Below are 24,801 nucleotides of genomic sequence, written 5' to 3' on the forward strand. Positions count from 1 at the left end.
TGGGCTGACTCGGTGCCTCTGGCTTTGTACAGCTGCTGCTTATTAACTCAGAGATGAAATAATTAATGTCATTATCAAATGATGCTAAACAAATAGATCACATTTTTAGTGTGTGCTCATTCTCCCTGAAGTGGGAGATGACAGCGAGTGGGTGCCCAGGGGAAGTGTCAATGTCCAGACTGTGGAGTGCCCTGATCTGTGCCTCTTGTGCACAGCCCAGCAGTTCAGGGTGCTGCTGGCACCAATTCAAACCCCAGTTCCAGCCTCAAGATGTGGCTGAAATCACAGAAAACCCCAGCCAGTTTCCCAGGATCTGGTGGAAGAGAGGAGCTCTTGGCTGGATGGATGGTAAGGACAACTTCCCCAAGGCCCCTTGCTGCTGGCAGCACACAGAGACTCAGGCTGTGCTTGAGGTGCCCCAGTGCATGGCAGGTGTAAGTGAGGCTTTCCTGCAGGCTGAGGCAGAAACATGCTTAAGAAAAACCCAAAAAAGCTGTGGTTGTGTTGTTGCAAAATGCAGCGTTGATGTATCCTTCAACTGGCCTCAGGAACCCTCCTGGCTGCCTGTGTACAGTCCCCTGCTGCACTGAGGCTTCTCACACACCTTGATCTCGGGGATATCCACTGCCCATTAGAAATTCAGATGCCAATTAGAAAGTAAAAGGCTGGGAGCTGAGTGTACCATCAAACTGCCAAGGTGTGGCAGCTTTCTGCTTGAGCAAGCATTTGTAATTGAATTGGCTTTGTTAAAAAGGCAATTAAAATATTTCAAATTGAGTACAAAGTTATGATGCAGTGCAGTATAGCACAGATATCTGGGTTTTGGAACAAACCCTGCTGCCATGGGCTGTCTCACAGCAGGTGCCCCACACCAGCAGTCTCTGATGCAGGCTTTCCTGCTCTGTGGTTACACAGACCCAGCTCATCACCAGCCCCATCTGCTTTTTGAAGCTCTTCTGCAATAGTGTGTGGACTGCTGCCCCTTTTCTCCCCCAAGTTGTTTATCCTTAGTAGAGCAATCTGTTTTCTCTCCTTTCCTTATGCTATGGCAGAGCTTTTTACTGCAGGAGATTCCCACTCTCCTGAGTCCCTGTTTGCTGTGAGTCCTGATGGAAAATTCTTCTGTCAGGTGTGGCAGAGGTTTGCAGTGTGTGAGAATCCTGCACTGCGGAGTCCCTGTTTGCTGCCTGTCCTGATGGAAAAATGTTCCTCAGGTTTCTGCTTGGTTTCCCTTGCTGGGGGAGCCATCGCTTTCCCACCTTGCCAGGCTCTGGCACAGCTTGGCCTCATCAGCTGGGCCCCAGCAAGGGGAAGGTCCCTGTCAAGGTTTGCAGCAGCCCTCTCCTGTGTTGCCTCTTCTGTGTATTTTGGTGAGGTTACAGACTATAAAAAGAACAGCTGTGTTCTCTCTCAGACCTCTCTTTGGTGCTTGCTTCCAGCTGGGTGGCTACAAAAAGGCATTTTGTGTCATGGCCTAGGACAGTGCATGAATGAGGGGCAGATGGTCTGAGGGAGCTGCTGTGCTGTGCCTGTTTGTGTTACCTGTGTTACCTCTCAGCTCAAGCTGAACTGACACCTCACAGGGACCTCACATAAGGGTGATGTTCTCAGTCTGGCTGGGGCTGTTGTGTCTGCTCAAGTCCTGTTTTGGGAACCTGATGTAGGATGACCTACACTCCTTGACAGGATGCTTTGGATGTGTGTGGAAAGGAGCTTTAGGCAAGGCTGTTAAACTGTATTCTGGAGAGTCCTCTTTGCCCAAGGAGGGCACTTGTCATGTGTTGAGCAGTAACGCTCAGCCTAGAGATGAGATAATTTGTCACTTGATTTCTCCGATCCTTTGATATCCTACTCAATCTTTTTCTAAAATCCTTTCCTAGTTCTGCATAATATTTCTCTGCTATGTGCTGTGATGTTCTCATTAGTTCAGACTAGCACCCTTAAATACACACATATACATGTCTGTTTACACACTGAAGTACAGCCTGTATTTATGTCTCCCCTCATGGATTGACTGCTCGTGCCTTCAGCTTATGTGCATTTTCATGTTTAATCTCTGGCTTGGCCCCTTGTCCCCAGTCTGTCCTCTTGGCTAATTAGAACCAATTTCCATAACTTTGCTATCTTGTTCCTGAAGTCCTCAGAAGGGCTGTTTTGTTCTTAGAATTGCCATCAAGCTGACCTAATTCTTCCCAGAAGATATATTTTAACACTCCTGCCATTTTTTAAGTGTTTGGAGTCAGGTTTTCACAATTGGCTTGAGTCCCAACAGGGGCACTCCTCCCATTTTCCTCTTGTGTGCCTGTTCCCAGCTTTCCCAGCAGCTGCAGAGATCGCAGTGGCAGTGGCTTGTTTGCTTTCTGTCAGGGGAAGTCAGAGCAGTGTCCTTGGAGCCATGGCAAGGGACGTGGCAGGACCCGCAGTCCTGAGGCAGTGCTGTTCTAGAGCAGCTGCACTCAGCTGTGCCCTGATCCCCAAATTCCCTGAAATGGCACCCTGAGCAGAGGCTGCATGTGCTTACCCAGCTGCACGGAGTCTGTGGGTTCAGGAGCAGTTCAGGGCACAGTGAGCACTGCTGTTCACTCTTGGTGCCTTACATTCCCCACCTGAAGTCCCTTATATCCCTGCACTCCTCCCTGGGAGTGCCTGTGCAGTGATCCGTACCCAGGATGTGCACACACTTGTCAGAGTGATGCAATGCTGGGGAGCTTTGGGCCAGCCCTGTCTTGGTGGCAGGAGCACGAGTGAGCTTTGTGTGCCCGGGGTGAGTCACAGCCTGGGGGTGGCTTGGGGTGTCCAGGACAGATCCCACGTGTCCCACATCAGGGAGCAGGGCAGGCTGTGGGCAAAGCCTGAGTGCTGCTGCACCCAGGGCCTGACTCAGCCAGTCCCAGGATGATCAATACTGCCATTTTTTAGCTGTTACCCCTTCGATTTATACTGTAAACAAGTTGCACTGACTGATATTTACCCTTTGCAGGAAGCAAACATCTCTAAAGGAAGTGTGAACGATTCCCCGATGTCTGTGTGGACTGCTCGATGTCTGTGTGGACTGCTCGTGTTCTGTCAGCTTTTCCATCATAGCTTCCCCCATCTCTTGTGCTTGAATGCAGCCTCCAAAAAACTTGTTAACTCCATTCCTTTGTTGGGGTGTTCTTTTTCATTTTTGCTCCCTGCTACCCAGCAGTTCCACAGCAGGAAGGGGTGGCACATGGTAGGTTCACTTCACCTTTCAGCAGAGGAGACAGTCTGAGGTATTTGTTTTCAGCCTTTTCCACCTCAGAACTGTTTTCTTTCCCAAAAAACTTCAGACTTTTATTTTCTGCTAAGTCTACTGCTCAGTTTTCCAGCAGCCATCTCACTTGAAGTGCTGTGTTTAGTGCAGCCCTGTAATAACTGTCTGCTCTTGTCAGGCCTGAGGAGGGGTTTCTGCAAAGAACCACTTGGCATAAGTGGCAGAGAGCATGTACCAGTAACACGGATGTGGAGTTGCTTATGGGGCAGAATGATCCACATTCACGTGCTGGTTTTCCACCACCAGCTGCAGAATTGATTGCTGGCCCTTCCTGCTGGATTTTCTCCCTGCCCAGCTGCTTTGCTTTGTAGTCCCTGGGGTTTGCCAGTCTCAGGAGGCTGCATTTTGTGCCTGAGTGTCTTTAATTTAATGTTTAGGTACAACTGTTCTTTCCTGGCTTTTCTCACTGCAGCAGCCTGACAGAAAAGTGTGAATTTTTATAAATTGTTTATTAATCTTTTCCTTCTCAATAGAAAAAGAAGCCTATTAAAATAAACATGCAGGGAGCTGTAATAAGAGGGCTTTGTTGTCTCTCAGAAGTTGTGGCCTGATGCTGTAAGTTGAGATGTCAGTGAGGTTGTCTGGAGGGAAAGAATCAATTCTCTGGTGAGCAATTTACTGGTCTGGGACATGTTGGTGTATAAGTTACTGACTTTCCTGAAAAAATTCACACTCTGATGTTTGATGGGATCTCTGGAGAAAGGAACAAGGACACCTAAAACTGACACAAAGCTGGTGAGCAAGAAATCAGCAAGTGGAATCATCAGTACCCAGTGTTGACGCCCTTGAATCAGAGAAACCTGCTGTGCAGCCTGGAAATGTAAAAACTGGCTGTGTCAGGAGATTGTGCTTCCAGGGAGTAATTACTGCTTTTTAATTACTGCTTTTGCCCTACAACTCTTTCTTGCTAGTCTTTTGTATTTAGGTTTGCCTTGATGGTTAATCAAATTTCAGAGCAGGTGACTCTGCAGAGCTGCAGGTTATTTCCATCTGCCAGGTGAGGCTGGGTTTGCTCTGGCCAGGCTGCACGGGCACTGCCAACTGTTTGTCTTGGCTGTAGTTGATAGCCTTTTTGGGTTTGTGTGACAGCACAGGCATGAAACTTGAAAGTCCTTTTCTCACAGCCCTTGTCACTGTCTAGGAAAGCAGCAGGCAGGATACATCTACTTTGTACCTCCTCTCTCTGTCCCAGCCCTATTTTTGGTAGCAAAGCTGAGCTCAGGGGACAGGTGATATTTTAAGAGTCAGCAGTCAGGAGTCACTTTCTTTCATGGCTGCTACTCTTTTCCAACTCTTCAGATATATTTATTTCTCAGTCATTTCAGTGGAATAATTGTGAAGAATGCACAAGACAGTTTTAGAGTTTGGTTATAGTGTGAATGAGGCTGTGTCATCTCTGCAGAACCACCGTGGCTTTCACCAAAAAACACCTTTCTGAGTGTGATCCATGATTCAAAATGGGTGTTGCTTCTCAACTGGAGTCAACAGCTGGAGAAACACAGCACAGATCCTGCAGGTTCCTCTCCTGTGTGCAGAGTGGTTCCTCAGTCTGTTGTTATATTAATTACCAACCATATTTGCAGTGCCCGATTCCTACAACACCACAATTCTTACTAATCTTTCCTTAGGAGCACCATGGTGGGAAGTGTGTGTGCACATGTGTTTGATCTGTCTGTCCCAGATGTCCCCTCCAAAAGGGAGAGGGGACACAAGGGGATTTTTCTTTCGAAGAACTTTTCAGTGTTAAGTTGCAGTTATTCATACTGAGTGACTACTTGCAAGCAGAAATATAAAAAAAATGGGGTAACAATTTCATTACATGATGTTTTATAGCAACTGCTGTTCACCTTTATAAATTAACTGCTCTCTTCTGTATGGCAGAAAAAAGCTTTTATACTTGGCAGGCTGCTCATAATATTCTAAGGATTATTAAAGTAAGCTGTAGTTGTCGTATAATGCACATTATAATGGCACATGGTTTTACATTAATGTGTCTTGGGGGAGGATATGATTTCAGAATGTGTATTCACATATGGATGGAGTTGGAGTTTTTTCACCCTGATCAGAATGACATTCACAGAAAAGGTCCCTGGACCATCATCCCAGCGAGTTCTTTGTGAGTAATAAAGTGGTGAGAAGAGAAAATTTCATCGAATTCAGCAGGAATTTTTGAAACAGACCTCGAAGAGCACAATTTTTTTTTTTCTCACCTCCTGACTTTACATTTATAAACTGAGGCTGTTCATATTTAGGTGAATTATTTGGGCTCCCTGCTCTCCTTGGAGGTGAGAAAGCTGGGGAGCAGCCAGGCTGAGCTGTGCAGGGGTGGTGAGTGCTGCACCGGGGCTGCTGTGTGTGAAGCAGGGCAGCTGCCTTCACACATCCTGTTCCAGGCAGGACATTTGCAAGTCGAAGGGATTTCAGACCAGAGCTGTGGGAACAGCTGGGGAAATGCAAATGGAACTGTTGTATTTGCATTCATTAATTAGGCAGCGACCGCAAGGAGCGTAAGCGCTACAGCTGCTGGTTTAAAAAGTGTGAAAAGGATGGAGGATAACATAGTTGGGGAGGTGTTTGTCTCCTGTCTTGGACTGAATTAACAGATACACCGTTGATCTGGTGATAAAATGCAAATTAATATCCCAGGATGAGACACCAGAGAGCAGTGGATTAGGTGAGGAAGGGAATTTAGAGATGGAGACATGGCAAAGCAATCAGTAGAGGAAAGCAGAGGCTGTGCACAGGATCTCAGGGACAGCAGTGAGGCTTTAACCTTGAACTATTTGGTGTTAGGAATTATTCCTCTCACCTTTGACCATCCTGAAAGGATAATTTGGGCATGCTGGTGCAATTATAAAAACATCAAACAAAACAAAAGCCCTGATACTGCTGATATGTGGCGTAGAGGGATCTTAAAATAATCTTTATCCAGGGATTAAGAGTTTCTGATCTACCACTGACCTGTTTTCAGAGTATTACAAATTCATGGTACTTGTAGAAACAAGACAAAAAGGCTGTAAAACAAGAGAAAAGCAGATTTACAACAGCATAAGTTACTAAAGTGAGCATTGATGAGGAAGCTTCAAACTAAAAATCATGCTTGGTGAAACCTTGTTTTTCTAGTCAAGAATCCAAAGTATGCTTGGAAATCTTTTTGTAGAAAGTTTCTGGACCTTTTAGGCCATGTGTGAAAATGGTTTTTTTCATTAGGAGTGAGAAATGCAGACCTCCAGATGCCCTCTGATTTTTTTTTCCCCCCAAAGGAGGAGGAGCTGGGGTGAGATGGAGAGACAAACACTGGTGTAGTCCTTGAGTTCTGAATTAATGCTGTTATTTTTAAGGGTTGAATAAACATTGGGAGTGAATGATTTCTGTGTACAGAAAGCCAGGGAAACTTGTGCTGATACCACTGACTTTGTGAACAAAGAGAAAGTTGTGTATCTCCAGGATTATGGGCATCTGAGGTGTTTCATCATTACTAAATTCTTATGGGAAAAAATAATTGACTAAAGCAAATTAAGTGCCAGAAAGTGATTTTTATTTCATTGTCTGGCAGTAATATATGGATTTGATTATTTGTTTTGGCCTTTTCTAGGGGTTTTTGCACGAAGTAATAAAGTTAGCATGAAATTTCATCTTAGCTTGAAATGCCTTACATCTTTATCAAATGATAAATAACACAGACTTTGGCTAGAAGTTCAGTATTTTGTAATTTTGTCTGCAAAAACATTTTCCATGGTCAATAAGAGAAATGTGAGACACCAGAGCAATAAATTCATGCTTGTCTTTGGAGTAAAATAATAATTACTTGGGTAATACAATCTTTTTTATGTACACCCATGTCAGGGGACCCCTGGCTACAAATGTGAGCTGAGTGAAGTCTGGAGGAGCAGGACCTTGGTCAGTGAAAGCAGCTTTTATAAACTGTGAAGGATTTGGAGAGGGGTGATAAACCCACACAGGACCAGCAGCTTGGAGTTATTGTTGGGTGTTTTAACTCCCAAAATCGCTGCAGAGATTGGGATGGGGAGAAATGCAGGGCTGCAGCTGCCCTGTGGCTGTGAGCTGGGCCAGCTGGGCGTGTGCCCGAGGGGCTGCCAGGGGCAGGAGCCCAGCTCTGCTCAGGGGGGCAGGAGCCCAGCTCTGTTCAGGGGACAGGAGCACAGCTCTGTTCAGGGGGCAGGAGCCCAGCTCTGCTCAGGGGACAGGAGCCCAGCTCTGCTCAGGGGGGCAGGAGCCCAGCTCTGCTCAGGGGACAGGAGCCCAGCTCTGCTCAGGGGGGCAGGAGCCCAGCTCTGCTCAGGGGACAGGAGCACAGCTCTGTTCAGGGGGCAGGAGCCCAGCTCTGCTCAGGGGGGCAGGAGCCCAGCCCTGCTCAGGGGGCAGGAGCCCAGCTCTGCTCAGGGGACAGGAGCCCAGCTCTGCTCAGGGGACAGGAGCCCAGCCCTGCTCAGGGGGCAGGAGCACAGCTCTGCTCAGGGGACAGGAGCACAGCTGTGCTCAGGGGACAGGAGCACAGCTCTGCTCAGGGGACAGGAGCCCAGCTCTGCTCAGGGGACAGGAGCACAGCTCAGGGGGACAGGAGCACAGCTCTGCTCAGGTCAGGGTCTCCTGAGGGAGCTGGGGATGTCACTCTGCACTCAGAGAAACCCGGGCTCTCAGACTCTCATGAATAAGTAGTTCCAGATAGTTTTAGAATCGTACAGGTATGAACACACCTTTTCTTTTTAGCTGTTGGAGGGGCAAGGGCTGGTTTGAAAGGGTCTCTGCTGTTGTACCCTATAATGTGACACTGCAGCGTGTGTGGCTGTGCTCTTCATTTCCCTGGTACATTGGTGTGCAGGGCTCAGTTTGGGCAGGCCCTTAGCAGCAGTCGGGAGGGGACATCAAAGTGCCACCAGGCAGGGTGTTCAGTGCCCGGGTATCGAGTGCTCTCTGTGGGTTATTTACAGTAATTTGTTCTGCATTTTTCACAACAGCCACACCAACCCCAGCTCTCTGCAGTCACCAGTGTGAGGACACCGTGGTGAAAGACAGCACCATTTTCACCCAGTTACTCCTCTGACAAGAGGTTCTTGTCTAGAATGTGAAATTGTAGAAGCCCCCAGCTGGCGACTATAAATTCCTGCTTTAATGGGCTGTGTCAGACACGTCGGGGTGGCTGTGCCGGGAGGGAACCTGAGACTGGATGCCAAAGGGAGGAGTTTCCATCCAGCCCAGAGTCGGGAGAGCATTTGTGTGCTTGGGAGAGCATGGGGAGGGCATTGGTGTGCTCGGGGAGGGCATTTGTGTGTTGGGGAGGGCATTTGTGTGTTGGGGAGGGCATTTGTGTGCTTAGCGGCTGAGGGTGCCGCAGCCCCTGTGCAGGGAAGGTGACACCCAGGGGAGAGGGGCTCTGCAATAATGCACAAGTGGCTTCCCCAGCTGCACAGTCACAAGTGCCTGTAGAATATTAGAACAAGGGAATGAGGTGTTGTTGTGTCTGGCCTATCATAGCAGGTTTAAAAGTTGTGATTTCCTGTCCAAAACTTAACCAAAGCAGTTGTTGACTGGGCAGTGTGTGACTGTTGCTCACTTCAGAGTTGTCCAAATATGACTGTTCTAACTCACAGCAGATTCTTACGTTTAAGAAGTTTGTATAATTTTTTTTTTTTTTTTATAATTTGTATAATGTAGTTTGTATAATTTTTGCTGAGATCATCAGTTTGAGGATTTCTTGGATCTTTTGTCCTCCTGTTTTTGCCTTTCAGTGAATTTCTGCATTATCACTTGCAGCCATGGCTTCAGCCATGGGAGCTGTATTAAGTACAGTTCCCTCCCCTCCTCTGCCCACGTTGGGACCAGCCTGTGCTGTGCCTGTGGTTTGTTGTACTGCTCCTCCTCTTTTCCTAGATGGGAAGGAGGGTACATCCCCCTCCAGTGCTGATTGTTCTCTCCATCCGTGTAACAAGTGAAGGAGGTGGCAGTAATGTCCTGCTATTGCTTTATAACCTGTTCAAAGTACAGCAAAGCCCTGGGAAAAAAAAAGTTACTGATAGTTTGTGGTGTTAAGTTCTTGAAACATAAAACCAGGACCAGGCTGTGCTTCGAGCTGAAGTGTTCAGTGCAGAGGGTCTGCAGCATTTGTCAGGGAAAATGCTTTATTTTGGTGGCACCAAAGGTTGCACTCACTTTCTGAATACTGTTCTATCTGACAGGCCAGCCTTAGGTTCAGCTGGTGCTTTTCTCTGTCCAAATGATGATTAGAGAATACTTTAGGTAATTTAAAACACTAAAAGGCAGCTAATCCAAAAGAATTCTGTGATTCTGTGAAATATGGTTCAGAGTAGTCAGGAAATTAATCACTTGGAGAACCCCTGGCATTCTGTCTTTTGAACCTTCTCATAATTCCTCTGAGTCCTGCCAGGAAATGAGAGGGGGAGATCCTAGGCTTGCTAAATTAAGAGATGACTGTGAATTTTACCCCACAGCTGAATTGCCAGTGGCAGGCAGTGTTCAATGAAGAATTGCCAGGCAGACCTGTTATCTGTAATTAGCATTTCTCACCAGCAAGGGTTTCTGCTGCTGGGTGGCACCAGCAAGAGCTGCTCACTCCTGGGACAGCTTTCTCCCAGCCTTCCAGGAGTCCTGGCTGGCTGTGCACGTGCTGTGATTCCTGGCAGTGGAAGGAGAAGAGCTGTACTGGGTTTGGCAAATGCAGTGTTACATGTGGGAGGTGACCTGTGCTGCCTCAGCTGCACACACCTGCCCTGGGCTCGGCTTCCACCAGTGTCCTCTAAAACAGCAAATTTGGCATTTGCCAAAGAGATGATTCTGTGCATTGTGTGTCTGATGCAGCAGGTTTATTTTCAGACACATCTATAAGTTAAGATTGTTTCTGCTGTTTAAGAAGGACCATTGAAATGGGTCTCTTGCAAGAAATTGCCTCCCTGTTAATAGCAGATTTATGGCTACTGGCCAATACTGTCCTAATAGTGTATCCTGTTCAAAATTGGTATTTATGTACCCAAAAATGCTTTAAAAGCAAGTAAATTAAATACCATGTTAATAAAAATGTTAGTGAAAATATCTGATCTAAAGTTCATTAATATTCAAAAGAAGCTTCTCAGAATGTGGTTGAGGAAGGACTGCATAATGGCTAAATGTTTCCTGTATTTCTTTTGAAAATACATACCTCCAACATATCCATTGTTGAATCCAGCTTGGGAGAACTTGTAAAGTCATATTAGTGTATGAGAAGAAACACAAAAGTTGGGTTACTTACTTAAGCTGTTGTTTGTGCTGTCCAGGTAACATTCTTTTAGCACATGAAAATTAAATCTGCAGTTCAGATTTAAGCTTGTGTGGCCCAAAACAATTCACATACATTTTAGTTATTGCAGAGAAAGTAAAACCTTCCTCTAAAAATTTTGAGAGTAACCAGTATCTTCATCTTTCCAGAGAATTCCTTAATGTAAAAAGAAGATAAAATTTACAGACTCTGCTTTCAGATTTGCAGATGCTGGGGGCTCTCCCTAAGCCCTTATAGTGCTCGGTTCTCTACTTCAGCACTTCACCAGGTGCCTGTGAGGTTCATTTGCCTGCTGGCTTGTGGAGTTTCTTGTCCATGTGTCTCCAATTCCTGGAGATCAAAAGCTTTTGCAGAGAACAACCACGAGCAGCTCCTTGCTCCAATACTGCCCTCAATTCTCTATCCTGTTCCCATTACAATTACAGCCCCAAAACTTCCAAGCAGGAGTGGGAGTTCATACAAATATTTGTAGGGCTGTGAACTGCACTGTGCTGGGGAAGCTCTGGGTGGTTTCTCACGGCCGCATTGTGCCTCCAGGAGCAGGTGCCCGTCCCTGTGTATCACCCCACGCCCAGCCAGACGCGGCTGGCCACGCAGCTGACGGAGGAGGAGCAGATCCGCATCGCGCAGCGCATCGGCCTCATCCAGCACCTGCCCAAGGGCGTCTACGACCCCGGCAGGGACGGCTCCGAGAAGAAGATCCGAGAGTGAGTCCTGGCACGGAGGGAAGGGGTGTGGCTGTGCCCGTGGTTTGGGATGCTACCCTGGGAAACCTCACCTTGTCACCCTGGGTTTGCCTTCTTTACAGGGTCTGTGATTTAATGGAGCTTTTTTAAAAAGAAGGCTGACGTGGGGAGTGGCATCCCTGCTGAGGGCAGGGGGTTGGAACTCTGTGGGCTCCAAGATCCCTTTAACCCAAACCACTCCGTGCATCTGAGGCTCTTTCCTTTACCTTACACATCTACAAATACTAAACACATCCAGGAATAGATATTATACTGTTTTTCATTTCCAGGTTGGTAACAGCAAGCTTAATATTTTATTTTTCCCCCTCCAGATGTGTCATTTGTATGATGGACTTTGTTTATGGGGACCCTATCCGATTTCTGCCGTGCATGCACATTTACCACCTGGACTGTATAGATGACTGGTTGATGAGATCCTTTACCTGTCCATCCTGCATGGAGCCAGTGGATGCAGCACTGCTTTCATCATATGAGACTAACTGAGCCAGGGTTTCTCTACTGAACCTTCGAGGAGACCATCCACTTCAATGGGTTTGATCCTTTTGTCATTCAGCCCAAAGAGCCAGGAATTAGGAATTAAGATCATGCACAAAGTATACATTTCCTAATAAATAAAAAAAAATATTCCTGAATGGCTGCAAATATTGGAAAACATAGTATTTTAGAGACTATAGAAAAGTAGGTTGTTATTTTTAATGTAAAGCCTTGACCCACCATTGTCTTTTAATGTTTGTTCTTACACCCATATATAGGAATTGTGTAAAGTGTTACAGCAACTGTAAATGTTTAAACTGCGTGTATCCAATTTTATTAGCAGCAAGATAAGAGTATTTTTTTCCTAAATAAAGTAACCAGTTTTGTTCTGATTCTTTTCACAAGTCCTGGCATTTGGGTCAAGGCTTTATTGAAATCTACATTTTATAACACTGGCACAAAGAAATAGTTTTAAGCTTGTTTGCACAGTTCTTTTTCTTTTTCTTTTTCTTTTTCTTTTTTTTTTTCCATTGGAGATGGAATTCATTGCCTTAGGTCTTTTTAATAGTGTATTGTTATTGTTGGGCTGGCTCTATGCTTGAAAACCAGTTTATTTATAACCTGTTAAAAGTGCTATATTTTGTTTGCAGTTAGGAATATGCAGACTTCAAAGTGATCTCCTAGCTTATAAGCAAACTGAGATGCATTATCCCTTTTCTACAAGTGATGCAGATTATGAAGATATGACACAAATCCTGCAGTGAAACTCTGGTTTCATGGGGGTTTTTTTATAACTTCCTTCGGTTTTGATGAAATAACAGTCCTTAAACTTTAATATGTGACCTTTAACTGGATCAGATTAAGAGTGGGCCAGATGAACAATAAATAGTTAAGCTGCCATAACTGAAAAAAAAAAAATTGGAACTAATCTAGTGTTAGCATTGATCACTTATTCTATTTTTTTTTCTCCCTAAAATGGTTGTCTTGGATAATAGCAAATGGATACTGCATCTCTCGTTCTTGTAGTTCTTAGGTTATCAGAAGTTAAGAATAAACATACTGTATCTCAGTCTCCTGTATTAAATGTATCTGTTGAGCCCTGCTGGCTGGCACATCAGTCCACCAAACAGGAATGAATGCAGAGAGGAGAAAAATAGACTTTGTTCTGCACATAAATGCAAAGTTTATATAAACACAGAGTGTCAGGGTAGCAGTGGAGGGGCAAACAGTCCTGCTATAGCCAGAATGACACAATTCCCTGATTTCTGTAGCAAACAGAACCTGCTTGTCAAGAGAGGCTCCAGCAAAGACTGTAGCTGTAAAGACCTTTTTCCACTTAGCATGATTTTCTCCTTTTTTCTTCTCCCCCACTCCCTTGATGAACCTTCTGTGACTTCTGTGCATTCAGTGCCACCCTGACAGTGAGAAGCCCTGGTCTCATGAAATGAAACACAATCTCAAGTTAACCACAGCAAATTGGGGGATATTCTTTGATTGTGTTTCAGATGTAGTTTGAGTTCTTGATACAAGAAGTTGTGTTTCAAGACCCAGGTCCTTTGAGGACTTTTAGTGCGTTTGCAGTGGAGGAGAATTGTAATTCTGTGGGTTATGGATAACTGGTCAGCACAGTGGAGAGTCAACATTTGTTTGTGATTCCTGCAGCTGACAGCACCCTGCTCCCTTAGAGAAGAGCTCCAAGGAGCAGTCACAAGGAATTGAAAAACACCCGGCAGTTCTAGATTCACTCAAATGGCCACACATTTATCTGGACACAACGTTTTGCTGAATTCATACATAACGAATTACATGGATCCAAATCTGGGAAGAGAGACCTGAAGTTGTGCAATATCATTGTTCCTTTTCATCATTCCATGTGTGTTCCTTTGTGTCCTCCTTTTTGTCTGTTTCAGGGGTTGGGTTCTTTTTTTTTTTTTTTGGTAAAACAATGTCCACATTAAGTATTCATTTCTTTATCTTGTTAAAACTGGCAAATGAACAATTTGAAAAAAACAGTGTTGTCATGGTGGTATTAATCTTTATTTATTACAAGAATTGATTAAGAAAGATTTAAAAGAAGTAGGAAGTGATGGGTTACTGAGCTGAATGCTTTCCTAGGCAGCTGACACCTGAGCAGCTGAACTTTTAACACTGATACTGACTGGGCTAAGGGAAGAAATTACTTTTATTAAAATACTTGTTAAATAGCAAAAAGGTGGGGAAAAGTTAAAACTGGAGCTGATGACACAAAACTATTCCAAAAAAGTTCAAATTTTAGCTTAAAGACCAATGTGTAAATATAACAAATATATCAAATTATTTTTCAAGTTTTTAGATACAATACTGTTCTGGGTGATTTTGAATTTAAAGAAGAATTTATCTAAATTTAATGCAAAATAATGTATAACCTGAATTCTAGCTAATTGTGGAACCAGATCTGTGTTTTATTTCTGCCATCTATAAGATGAAGATATATTTACCTCCTGTCCTAGAGGTGTCTAACAATTACTTGCACTTCAGACACATGAAGGCAGTCCAGCACAGCACAGCTGTTCCCAGCTGGAGTCTCCTGCAGCTGGGTGAGGGGAAGGAGTTGGCTCTGACTCACCTGGACCTGTTCACCCAAAGTCCTTCTTATGGCAGGCTGGGCAGGCCCATAGAAAAATGTCTGCAGAGCAGTTTGAAGGAGAAAACAAACAAAAAATCCTCTTAGAGGCACTGTGGGCAGGTACCCGAGTGTGGAGGTGCTCGACAGCCTCAAGAGCTGTTCCTCTGAGACATTTTCATAGGGCCTGTGCAGTGGGATGGAAACACTGAGTGCAGTGATGGCATCTGTAATTTAGGGCTGCAGTGGCACAGCAGCCCTGGCACTGCCCCAGCTGGGCTGAGGGATCACCAGGCTCCATCCCAGCAGCACAGGGACAGGGGCTGTGAAACCCCCAGGCCCCAGGTCAGAGCCAGCACAGCACTGCTGTCCCCTGCACAGGAGCTGCAGGGAGCACCTGCACTGCAGGGATCTGCTGGGTTCCACTTGTAGGAAATGGATTTTGTCTCCTGCATGAGAGGGAAACTCCCACAAACCTGCAGCCAGAGATGTAATGACAAGTAAGGAATACTCAGTTTTGTACAGACCTTCATGCTTAAAAATTCTTGCATGCTATAGGAATTACCACTTTAATCATTTTACTTCTAAAGATGGCAATCCTTATTACTGTTGCCAGTTCATTTTGTGAATCTGGGGGAGAATAATACATAAACAAACAAACCCAACCCAGAGTGTTTCTTTCTCAGGAACATGAGCCACATAAGGGTTTAAAAGCTCTTATGGTGCTGCAGCTTCCCAGGGCTGAAAGCAGTTCCATGTTTGGAAGGCTGACAGGCTCCCTTTGCAGTGGCAGAAGGGTGCATTTCTGGGCTGAGGGATTATGAAATACCTGAATTTACTTCAGTTGCCACAGTTTCAGGACTTCGACACTTCCTGTCCTTGTGCAATTGTGGTAAAGATGAAAATTCTTCTGAATCAGACTGCCAGTGAAATAAATAACAAGATGGCTGAAACTAAACAACCAGGGTCTCTCAGCAGTTAAATCCTGGATTAAAAGGACTCAGCAAAAAATGTGGATGCTGCCTGATTACAAACACAGTTTGTTACAGATACCACATTTTTATTAAAAACACACATTCTAGTTGACAACCTATAAAAACACACGAATAAAATCTGTTCCGAAGAACCCTTCTTGACTTAATACCCAGAACAAAAATTAGCTTCAAGGATTAACTTTTCCTTTTATACATAGCATTTAACTTTGAAGAATATAATTTATGGTAACCATCCTTTGCAGATTATCTTGCATTTAAACCTGTTCTGGGCTTTGGAATTCTTGGTATGAAATGCAAAGTTAATGCTTTGTGATAAAGAGAACAGTCTAAATGCACTCTGCTAAAGCATCTTTTTGATTTAAGCAGAGGAAATAACTGTACTTTCACACTAGCAACTGATTCATTACAACATCCACTCTGCTCTGACACTTTGCTAAGTAAAAGCTGCAGAGAGGAGTTTATAATGAAGAAATCCTTTGTGCAGAGCATTTTCTGTGCTCCCACAGCACCGAGGTATTTGCTGGCTCAGCAAGAGGGGCCCAGCCACACGGAGCAGAGCGTGCACAGAGAGCCCCCAGCCCTCCTCTGTCCTCTGGAAAACAAGCAGCAGAAACTCAACAAGCCTGCTCTTTGCAGCACCAAGCCCTACAAAACATTTCTCTTTCTTTCCAAGAAGGCATTTCAAGAGCTCTGCACACAGCAGTAAATGCTGATTCCCCACACACACTGCCCAGGCCCTGGCTGCCCACAGAGCCCTTTCCCAGCCTCACTCTGCTCCCTGGCTGCTCTTTTGCCAGGGCTCTCACTGCACCAGGACAGACAAACTTCACCTTCTCAGCCTCTTTTGCCCACACTTCTGCCACGTTAGCAGGAGCTGCCTGTGTAATGCAGGATTCACGCTGGGGAAGCAGATTGAGGGAGGCAGACAAGGCAAGAATTCAAGGGGGAAAGGATGAATCACTCCAAATCTCTTTTCTGAGCAGGACAGAGCCATCCCAGGCACTGTCCCACTGAGGCAGAGCTCTGCTACTCCAGAGTGAAAAATGATGCCTTCAAACCTAGAGCATAAAACTGCATTTTTGTGAGGTTACTGCACTGAAGGGCTCTTGCTAGATTGCCAGTTTGCCTTGGGATTTCATCTTCTAGAAGGCTGCAAACTGCACAGTCCTGCAGTGTGATCTACTGCAAACCATTAGTAAAGGCCTTTAACCTCTGCATTTTCTTCAGCTATCACCAAAGCTTTCTTTTCTCTTTAAAGTATCTTGCCTTTTTAAAGTACCAAATTGAATAAATAGTTGAAGCAGTTAAATTTTTAAAAAGCTTTGGCTCCAGAACCCTGTTCCCTCTGTGTGTGAGTATACATACATACATAGATGTTTTATGTATATTTATATATGCTTTTCTTTATGTGTGTGTGTGTGACAGATCAGACAACAACAGAGCTGTAGCAAAGACACTGTGCATGGAATTCCTGCTGTTCCTTAGAAATACCAAATTTGTCTGCATCAGTGATCAGCCCAGCCAGTGTCGCAGAATGGAAACCACTCAGGTATTCACAAGCCATAGGAATGAAAGGCAAACCAAATTTTTCACAAAATTGCACCAGACATTGGAATAATCTCCCCAGGCAATGTTAGATCTCCCAGCACTGGATACTTCTAGGTTTCAGCTGGACAGGGTGCAGGGCCACCTTGCCCAGCCTCTGCCTTTGGCAAGAAAGGTTGGGCCACATGATCCTGGAGGTCCTTTCCAACCTGATATTGTATCTATGACTGAAATATCAAAACTGTAACTGGCCCTGATTGCATCTAAAAAGCCCTGCAGCTGCACAACCTTAGTGGTGGTGAGAGCAGTGCTGGGTACTGTACCCACACAAAGATGACCCTGAACATGAGCCATGTAATTCTAGGATCCTCTGGAGTTAACAGCCTTGCTTCACTCCCCAGAATGATTTACAGAACTGCACTGAGATACAGTTCCTGTGCCACATCTGCAGGGCACAGGCAGCTGCAGGCATCTCACAGCAGCACCTTCCCCAGAAGATCAGGGAAGCACCACATTGACAGAGCAGCAGCTCCTCCTGGGACTGCCCTGTGACACCAAGCATGGCCCTGGGGCTGCAGCACTGCAGACAAACATCCCACACAGCTCCAGCACCAAGGATGTTGTTCTTACCTTCACACCCTGTGCACTGCAGAATGAAAGGAACAGGAAGAGGAGAACTGTCCAGAGTATTGCAGCTTCTGCCTATCTTCTCTTTCCACCACATCACTACATTACTTTTAGGCCACAGGCCTGAAAGTGCTGTTCCTGTACTTTGCTAGCAGAAGGTAAACTTTTCTTTGCCTTTTTTAAAATCGAATCAGCCCATAAAAAGAGCATGCAGGGGGTTACAACTGCTCTGTTTTGTATTCTTCCTGTAAAATAGCCAAAGAGAGAGAAAGCAAGTAGATTTCCCTGCAATGCATAATTCTAAATAAACATTTTGCCTATGCTTAGCCAGCACTGAAAATAAGTAGGTCCTCAGGTTTAAAAAAACCACAGAAGATAATGGAGCACAGCCCAGTTCTACAGAGCCATGATTGAATTTGAGCAAACACTATGCAGAACTTTACCACAGTGCAATGCAGGTATTTATTAACCTTGTTGCTATTCATAAATCTTGGAGACAGGGATTGACTGGGCATGTCCTTAAAAAAAAGTACTTGGATATTTTTTTTTAAACACCTGAAGCAAACCTAGATAGCATCTTTAAAAAATATTCTATGATGACAAATCATTCAATTAAACACTTGCTGGTACACGCTTTGCACATCACCTGCCACCAAAATGGATTTGCAGAACATAATGAGAAAAGAAGCAAGTTCTTTTCTAGTCTGTTCAGGTTGCCCAGTCTCATTCATCAGTGATGTTGCCAACCATTACCCATTTTCCTGTAGAGCAGTAAACAACATGACTCACCTCTTTATCTTCTCCTCTTCCTCCCAGAGGGGAACGGTGTTGAATGCATTGTTTTGGCCATTTCATATACATTTGCTTTGCTGCTGTGTTTTTATGCTTGAGAAGACAAAGAAATACATCTTGCAGCTGGAACTGGAGGCTGAGTGTTGTATTTAAACTCCTGGGAGTGCTTTTTGCATTCTGGGACTGACCTGTAGGAAAGCTTTGTCTCACATGGGGAAGCATTACTTGGTGCCTTTGTTGGGCCACAGGCACACAAGCTGTCAGCCTGTGAGCTTTTAGTCTTGGACTCAGGCCACAGATAACTAAAAATACTAAAGCACTCAATACAGAATTTAATGCCAAAACCAGTGTGAAATGGGAGGAAATGTTTGATATGATCCTGTTCTACACTGCTGTATTTCATAAAATGCTGTTTCCTCAGCCAAGCTTTGTGGTGTAAACAGCCTGAGGCCAGGCACAGTCAGAAGGGGACAGTCCCTGCACCACCCATCCCTGGTGGCACCTGTGAGCTGTGCATGGCAATTGAACTGCAAGCAAAGCTCCTATGACACAGGTAGAATTGAGCAATATAAAATGTGTTTTTCCAGATCACAGTATCATGGTTGTGACTTCATCAAATTCTCCTCGAACCATCCAGAAAAATTCTCTTCTAACCATCCAGAAAAGCTGTGGCCAGGTCCAGCTCCAGCCCAACATCCTTCACCCAACAGTTTGTATCTCATCTCGTGTTACTCACAGGAGCTGGAAGCTGCAGTTGCACCTGACCAGGCCTGAGCAGGAGCTGCCTCTCCTCCCTCAGTTCCCTTGCACACAGGGATTCCACATCACAGAGTTGCTAAAAGGGATGCCCCTTCTACTGCCTTGCCCTTCCTGCCAGCATCACCCTCAGGTGACAGCACTGTCCTGTGGGCCACCATGGCTGCTGCTGCTGCAGACATCCAGGAAACTGAGGAGGAGTTTCTACCCCTCCCTGGTTACTGGCAGGAAAAACTTCCTAGTTTTAAAAAAGACATAGAAGAAGAAATAAAGCTTGTGGGTTTTATGATAAAAGTCCTACCAAGTGCAGAAAACTTTTCTGCTGTCTGAGTTAGTAATTTTTGTCTTTGGGTAACATCTCTGGCTCTGCTGAGGATGGGGAAGAGCTGATTGCAGCAGTTGTTGGCTAAAGCTGAAGCACAGAGTGGGTTTCTCAAGCATTGCTCAGACAGTTCAGTGTTTGAAGGCAGAAGGAACTGCTCCTTCTGCAGTTGAGGTGTGGACTATACCCATCTGCACTCATTCTTCCATTTCCTGAATCCTGGGCCGTGCTTCAGTCTCTGCTGTGCAATTCAGTGACAATATCTGCTATTTTCTGCTGAGTACCCTGAGGGGAGAACTCACAGCTTTGTGCTTCCCCTGGTTCACTGCATTTGGGACTCCAGACTGATGAAGCAATTTACTGTCCTGCAGAGCTGCTCCAGGCACCACACACAGCTGCTGGAGGAGCAGTGGAAAAACCAGCCCAGCACCAACCTTCCAGCCCAGACTGACCCCACAGAGTTTGGATCCCTGCCAGGTAGTAGCACCAAAATGAAGGCACTGATGAGCAGAGAGATGTTGGGCAATGGCAAATGCAACACATGAAAAAACTTACACAGTGACAATGTACCAGACCTTCCATTCATCTTCTCCTCAAGTGAATCCATATTATTACAGCCCATAAATCCTCATTGCATAGGGAAGGTGATTATTTGCTATGGCTTGGGAGCAAATTGGAAGCCAAGGAGTCAAACATCACAGTGAACTACAAAGCACTCAGCTGAAGCTGGAGATCAGGTCCACAGTGTGACTGGTGCTGGTGTTTCGAGATGACTGAAAATCCAAGGAAGGTTTTGAAAACCTTAGGAAAATCTTGGGATTTTCATTGCTGCAAAGCATCAGGGACACTGGCTGAGTATCACACAGTACATCCTTTTGTGATCTATCTAAGATCAGGCAAAACCAAGTTGTGGGTAAATTTCAAAGATGAGAAATGAATCTACACTCAGAAGGATTGTTCACTTTCTGCAAAGTACAATTTATGCTAATTTTCCCATGGCATTACTTGCTTAAAAGATGCTAAGGCTGCCAAAATATTTGAAAAGGACACAACTGGAAGAAGAGGCGTTATATGCATGAAGTAGAACAAGAAACTTTTTTTATTCTATACAAAGAATGACTGAATTTTTACACTGAAGTTTTGATGTGCAGCATGTAAATAGCATAATTGTTTATACTGAATTTTATCTGAATTGAGAAATTTATCAGAACTGAATTTATCTGAGAAAGTCACTTTAAAAAATGCATTCTTCATCTATGATTTTTAACTTGCAAAGACTTTTATAAAGGGCATCTATTTTTAAGACAATGCAAGTTCTCCACGTTGAGGAACTGGTGGTTCTGTCTCCTTGCATATTAAACTACAGTTATAAAACAATTTTATTTCCTTTGAGGAGGCAAAAGCAGAGCTATAAACTGTCAATTTTCTGCTGGGAACAATCACTTTAGAAAGGATATGCACTGTGAGGTACATAGATATGAATCTTCCTGACAAACATCTCCATTGGAGAGAAAGGGCTGTCAGAAGACCTCCCATCTCCACCCATCAGAATGGGTCATGGGGAAGAAGCTCTTTCAAAAGGGAGGTAGAAGTGTGCCCCAAAACCCCAGAGGCATACAGACATGGAGCTAGCCTGGAGGAAGCAAACACGAGGCAAAACTGTGGTAAAACTGACTTCAGCAGCAAAGCAGGAATTCCATGGCAGCATTGGAAAGCAGACCCAGCTCATTGCTCTATTCTCAAACCCATAACACAGAAAACCTCCCAAAAGATCAATAAAGAGCAGAAAGATTAAGATGTCCTGTGTGCTGAGGGAGCCTGCTCCAGCCCCAGCTTCCTCCCACAGGGAACATCAGCCTTGTGCAACAGGGACATCTCAGCTTGGGAATCCTGAGAGCAGCCCCTGCAGGAAGGGCTGCACTGGCACAGCAACTCCTGGGCTGCTCCAGCCACTGCAGTGTTGCCATCTCCTAAATGACCTTCAAGGACTTGTGCTTTCAATTTGACATAAGCTTCAGATCATGTTCACTCTGACAAAAGACATTTCCTAAAAACCTCTCATTGTCAAAGAAGAAGTGATGCAGTTTTATGCCATCACCACCTTTCCCCTTGCAATCCTCAGTAAATTAATTCAGCTGCTACAAGCAGCAGACTTGACAGGAAAACCAAACTCAAGAAAAAGTCAAGGTACTTGCATAAGGGAGATCATTCTTTTCACCAGCAGGGTTCTTACAGAAGCAAAAATGTGAATAGTTTCTCTTCTGGTAAAGAGAAGCTTCCTGTGCACAACTAGACATGCCCGGGATCCAGAATTCCTCCCTGCTGTGAGATTTTCTCCCACCATTCCAACTAAGCAGGTACTGGGAAAAAGCAATGCTTCCTTCTCAGCTGCCAGCAGTATGGATGCAAACAAACATTTAGAACTAACAGATTAAATCTGGAAATCTTAAAGTTTTGCTGTTTGGTTTTTTTTTTAAATGTTCCCCTTTCACTAAGCAAGCTACAACAGAATGTTGCAAATGCAAGAAAAAGGCACACAATTGAAAATGAATTACACAGATGGAGGTGTGTGCAAGTGTCAAAAAGCCACTGTTGGAAAAACAATATTTTTCAGGGTTATGGTTGGTTTGAGAGATTTTTTGCCATGTTGTTACACTAGATTAATGTTTTATGCATCACCTTTGAAATTTTAAGTTATTTGGTTTTTCACTGACTTGAAAGAAAAGGAAAAATAATTCTAAAGTGTCAGTAATTTTCTGCACCAAAGTTTTCAACAAACAGAACATCAAAGAAGAAAAAGTTACGACACCGCCGAGGCTCCACAGTGCATTCCATTTTCTGGGGCGGATTTGGCTTGGTGCAGGGCAGCTTGAATTCTGAAATGTGTCCTTGTTTCCATGGAGTAATTCTTGTAGTTTTGTCTGAAACAAAAGAAGATCCACTCCAATTAATATATATTTTAAAAACATTTCTAAGTTATCTTTGTATTACTGTTTTAAGCAAAACAACAGTAGACAGCAGAAAATTCTTTCTTCACAAGCTCCTTTGTTGCCTACTCTAAAATACAAGGCATGTGTTCCTGGCCAAACAATGCAGCTCTTTGTTCTTTATTTGTAGTTCCACTGTCTGGCAATTACCAGAAAAATATAGCTTAGTAAGAAATTGAATCTGGTCCACTCAATCAAAATATTGAGTCCACATTAATTATCTGTAACATTCACTTAGTTTACATTCACAAATTAGAACTTTTTTTCTCCCTCTCAAAGTGTAACTGACAGATTTGAATACAAATATTTTCAGCATTTAAAAAAAATAATTTTAATAAGGAGACTCATTTCAAGAAAGTAAAGAGGAGGGGAGGGGAAAAAAAGAGAAAAAAGAGAATGAGAGAAGGAAGGGAAGCTGTCCTGATCCAGAGGAGGGAAAAACTCCATCTCCATCCTATGGTTGCCAACAATGTGAATTCTGTGTGGAGGAAATGAAGGCAGACAATTTGCTGGAAAGAGAAAGCGGGCACACAGCAGATTCCATATCAGCTTTTGAGGAGCAATTCAGCATCCCAGGGAAAGACTGGCAGGATTTCCACCACACACATCTAGGGCCTGGCTCCACACTGTCATCTGCCTGTAGTTTCCTGTAGTTCTGCCCTGCTCTAAAGAGTTACTGGAAGATTCAAAGAACCTGTACTTTCATGGAAAAGCTTACATAAAAAAAAAGAAAAATTTGCCTCAGGACCACATAGAAATTACAGATTCTACTTAGCAGGAATTAACATGTCAGCTCCTACAGGATGGCTACAGAATCCAGATACAAAAGAGGATTAGACCATGCTAATTTTCTTGTAGAAGATATTTGTCATCTTTACAGAAACATAACATTAAGTATTAAACTCTGTGTATCTTAACAGCATTTCAGTTCTAAATTCATAATTCAAACCAAGCATGGCAGAGCGGTATCTGTCTGTGGCAGTGCCAGCCTCTTGGTGAAAACAAGGAATTCCATGCCCATGCTACACCAGCTTATAATTTTATGTATGCAACACCCAAGAGGCTGACTGAGAAAAGGAGGTGGCCAGGTTCTGCTGTGTGCTGATCTGAAACCCCTTGGAGTTTTCCCTTTAATGAAATGGATTTTGTCATGCCGAGCCTGTATTTCTCATGAGTACACTGATATTCTTGTTTGTAGTTTACAGTCATACAAATAGAAATATTTCCATGCATGACCAAGCCAAAACTGTTTATCATCTCGTCCCACTCTTTCTCCCAGAGCTGAGGATCCAAGCCAGCAGCAGGACATGGATTTAGGTCAGGCAAATCAAATGTCAGGCACCAGCCAAGCGCTCCTGCCAACTGCAAAGTGAATTCTGCAGCCCCAGCAAGGCTCTGCTCTCCCTCTCGTGGCTCCTGAGACATTCAGTGTTGGTAGCTGAAAGCTCAGAAACCCAGAGCATTTTAATGCCACAGGTGGAAATGTAAGAGCTGCACCTTTATTTGTGACTGACTGAAACAAGGGGGTTTGTAATGAGGGTAGGTTTGGGGGGTTTTTATTGGTTGCTTGTTTGGTTTTTTTGTTTGGTTTTTTTTTTTCCCCAAGTCATTACAGTTTTCAAGAGTTCTCTGAGCACAGCAAGTCTGATTAGCAGCTTTCATACACTGGGCACAGCACATTTTTTAGAGCTGCTGTCTGTTAAGCCAAACACCTTCTCCTGAGGGGACCTGAGACACTCAGAGCTACCAGGGAAAGATGCAATGGCCAAGCAGCAATGACAGAAGCTCCAGCTGGAATCAGCAGCTCCAAATCATTCATTTGTTAAGAGAGATCTCTTGTTAAGACTGATTTGAATGAGGAGAGGTGTGTTTTGAGGAACATGAAGCCAATTGAAACACTTTCCACTGCACTTTGCTAATGCAATTTTTGCTGCTCTTAATATCTTCCCTGAGTCTACAGAGAACCAGGCTCAGAAGCACAGGAGACTTAAGACTGTAATATTTTAATTTTTGTGCTGACAGGCTTTTGGCATAATCTTTGGTAGACTTGATTTGCTACTCTGACTTGCAGAGCTGCCTGAGTTGGACAAAAAGCAACATAAAAACTCCCTCTGACCTCTCTGAGCCAAGGGCAGGCATTGGTTTTGTAGCTGCTCACACCTGTGGCACTGACTCTGCACATCTGGCCTCATTCAGCACCCAGGCAGAGGGGAACTGCCCTGCTGCTGCTAGATGCTTGAAGAGGGGGAGAATTGTTTGGGTTGGATTTCCTCCCTCCCCATCACTGCCAAAATTTTGGCTCAGCAGAGAAATGAAGGTTCAAACAGTGGCGAAACCCATATTTTGTTAATTTTATAATAAAGAACACA

At 44.4% G+C, this 24,801-nt stretch overlaps 2 protein-coding genes across 2 annotated transcripts in view; one reads left to right on the forward strand and one right to left on the reverse strand.

Moving 5' to 3' along the window:
- The window catches only part of RNF11 (ring finger protein 11), a 30,063-nt gene extending 17,188 nt beyond the window's left edge, over positions 1 to 12,875 (forward strand). Inside the window, exons 2-3 of the mRNA XM_054285691.1 lie at positions 11,124 to 11,293; positions 11,644 to 12,875. Of these exons, the coding sequence (XP_054141666.1) occupies positions 11,124 to 11,293; positions 11,644 to 11,815 (342 nt within the window). The 3' untranslated portion in view covers positions 11,816 to 12,875. The remainder of the gene's footprint in view (positions 1 to 11,123; positions 11,294 to 11,643) is intronic.
- A 6,419-nt stretch (positions 12,876 to 19,294) lies between these two features.
- The window catches only part of TTC39A (tetratricopeptide repeat domain 39A), a 45,210-nt gene continuing 39,703 nt past the window's right edge, over positions 19,295 to 24,801 (reverse strand). Inside the window, exon 18 of the mRNA XM_054285869.1 lies at positions 19,295 to 22,366. Within this exon, the coding sequence (XP_054141844.1) occupies positions 22,246 to 22,366 (121 nt within the window). The 3' untranslated portion in view covers positions 19,295 to 22,245. The remainder of the gene's footprint in view (positions 22,367 to 24,801) is intronic.

The sequence above is a fragment of the Melozone crissalis genome, unplaced genomic scaffold (assembly GCF_028551555.1).
Source record: "Melozone crissalis strain CALT ecotype California unplaced genomic scaffold, PUWL_Pcris_2 ptg000045l_1, whole genome shotgun sequence".
In the NCBI taxonomy this organism is placed as follows: domain Eukaryota; kingdom Metazoa; phylum Chordata; class Aves; order Passeriformes; family Passerellidae; genus Melozone; species Melozone crissalis.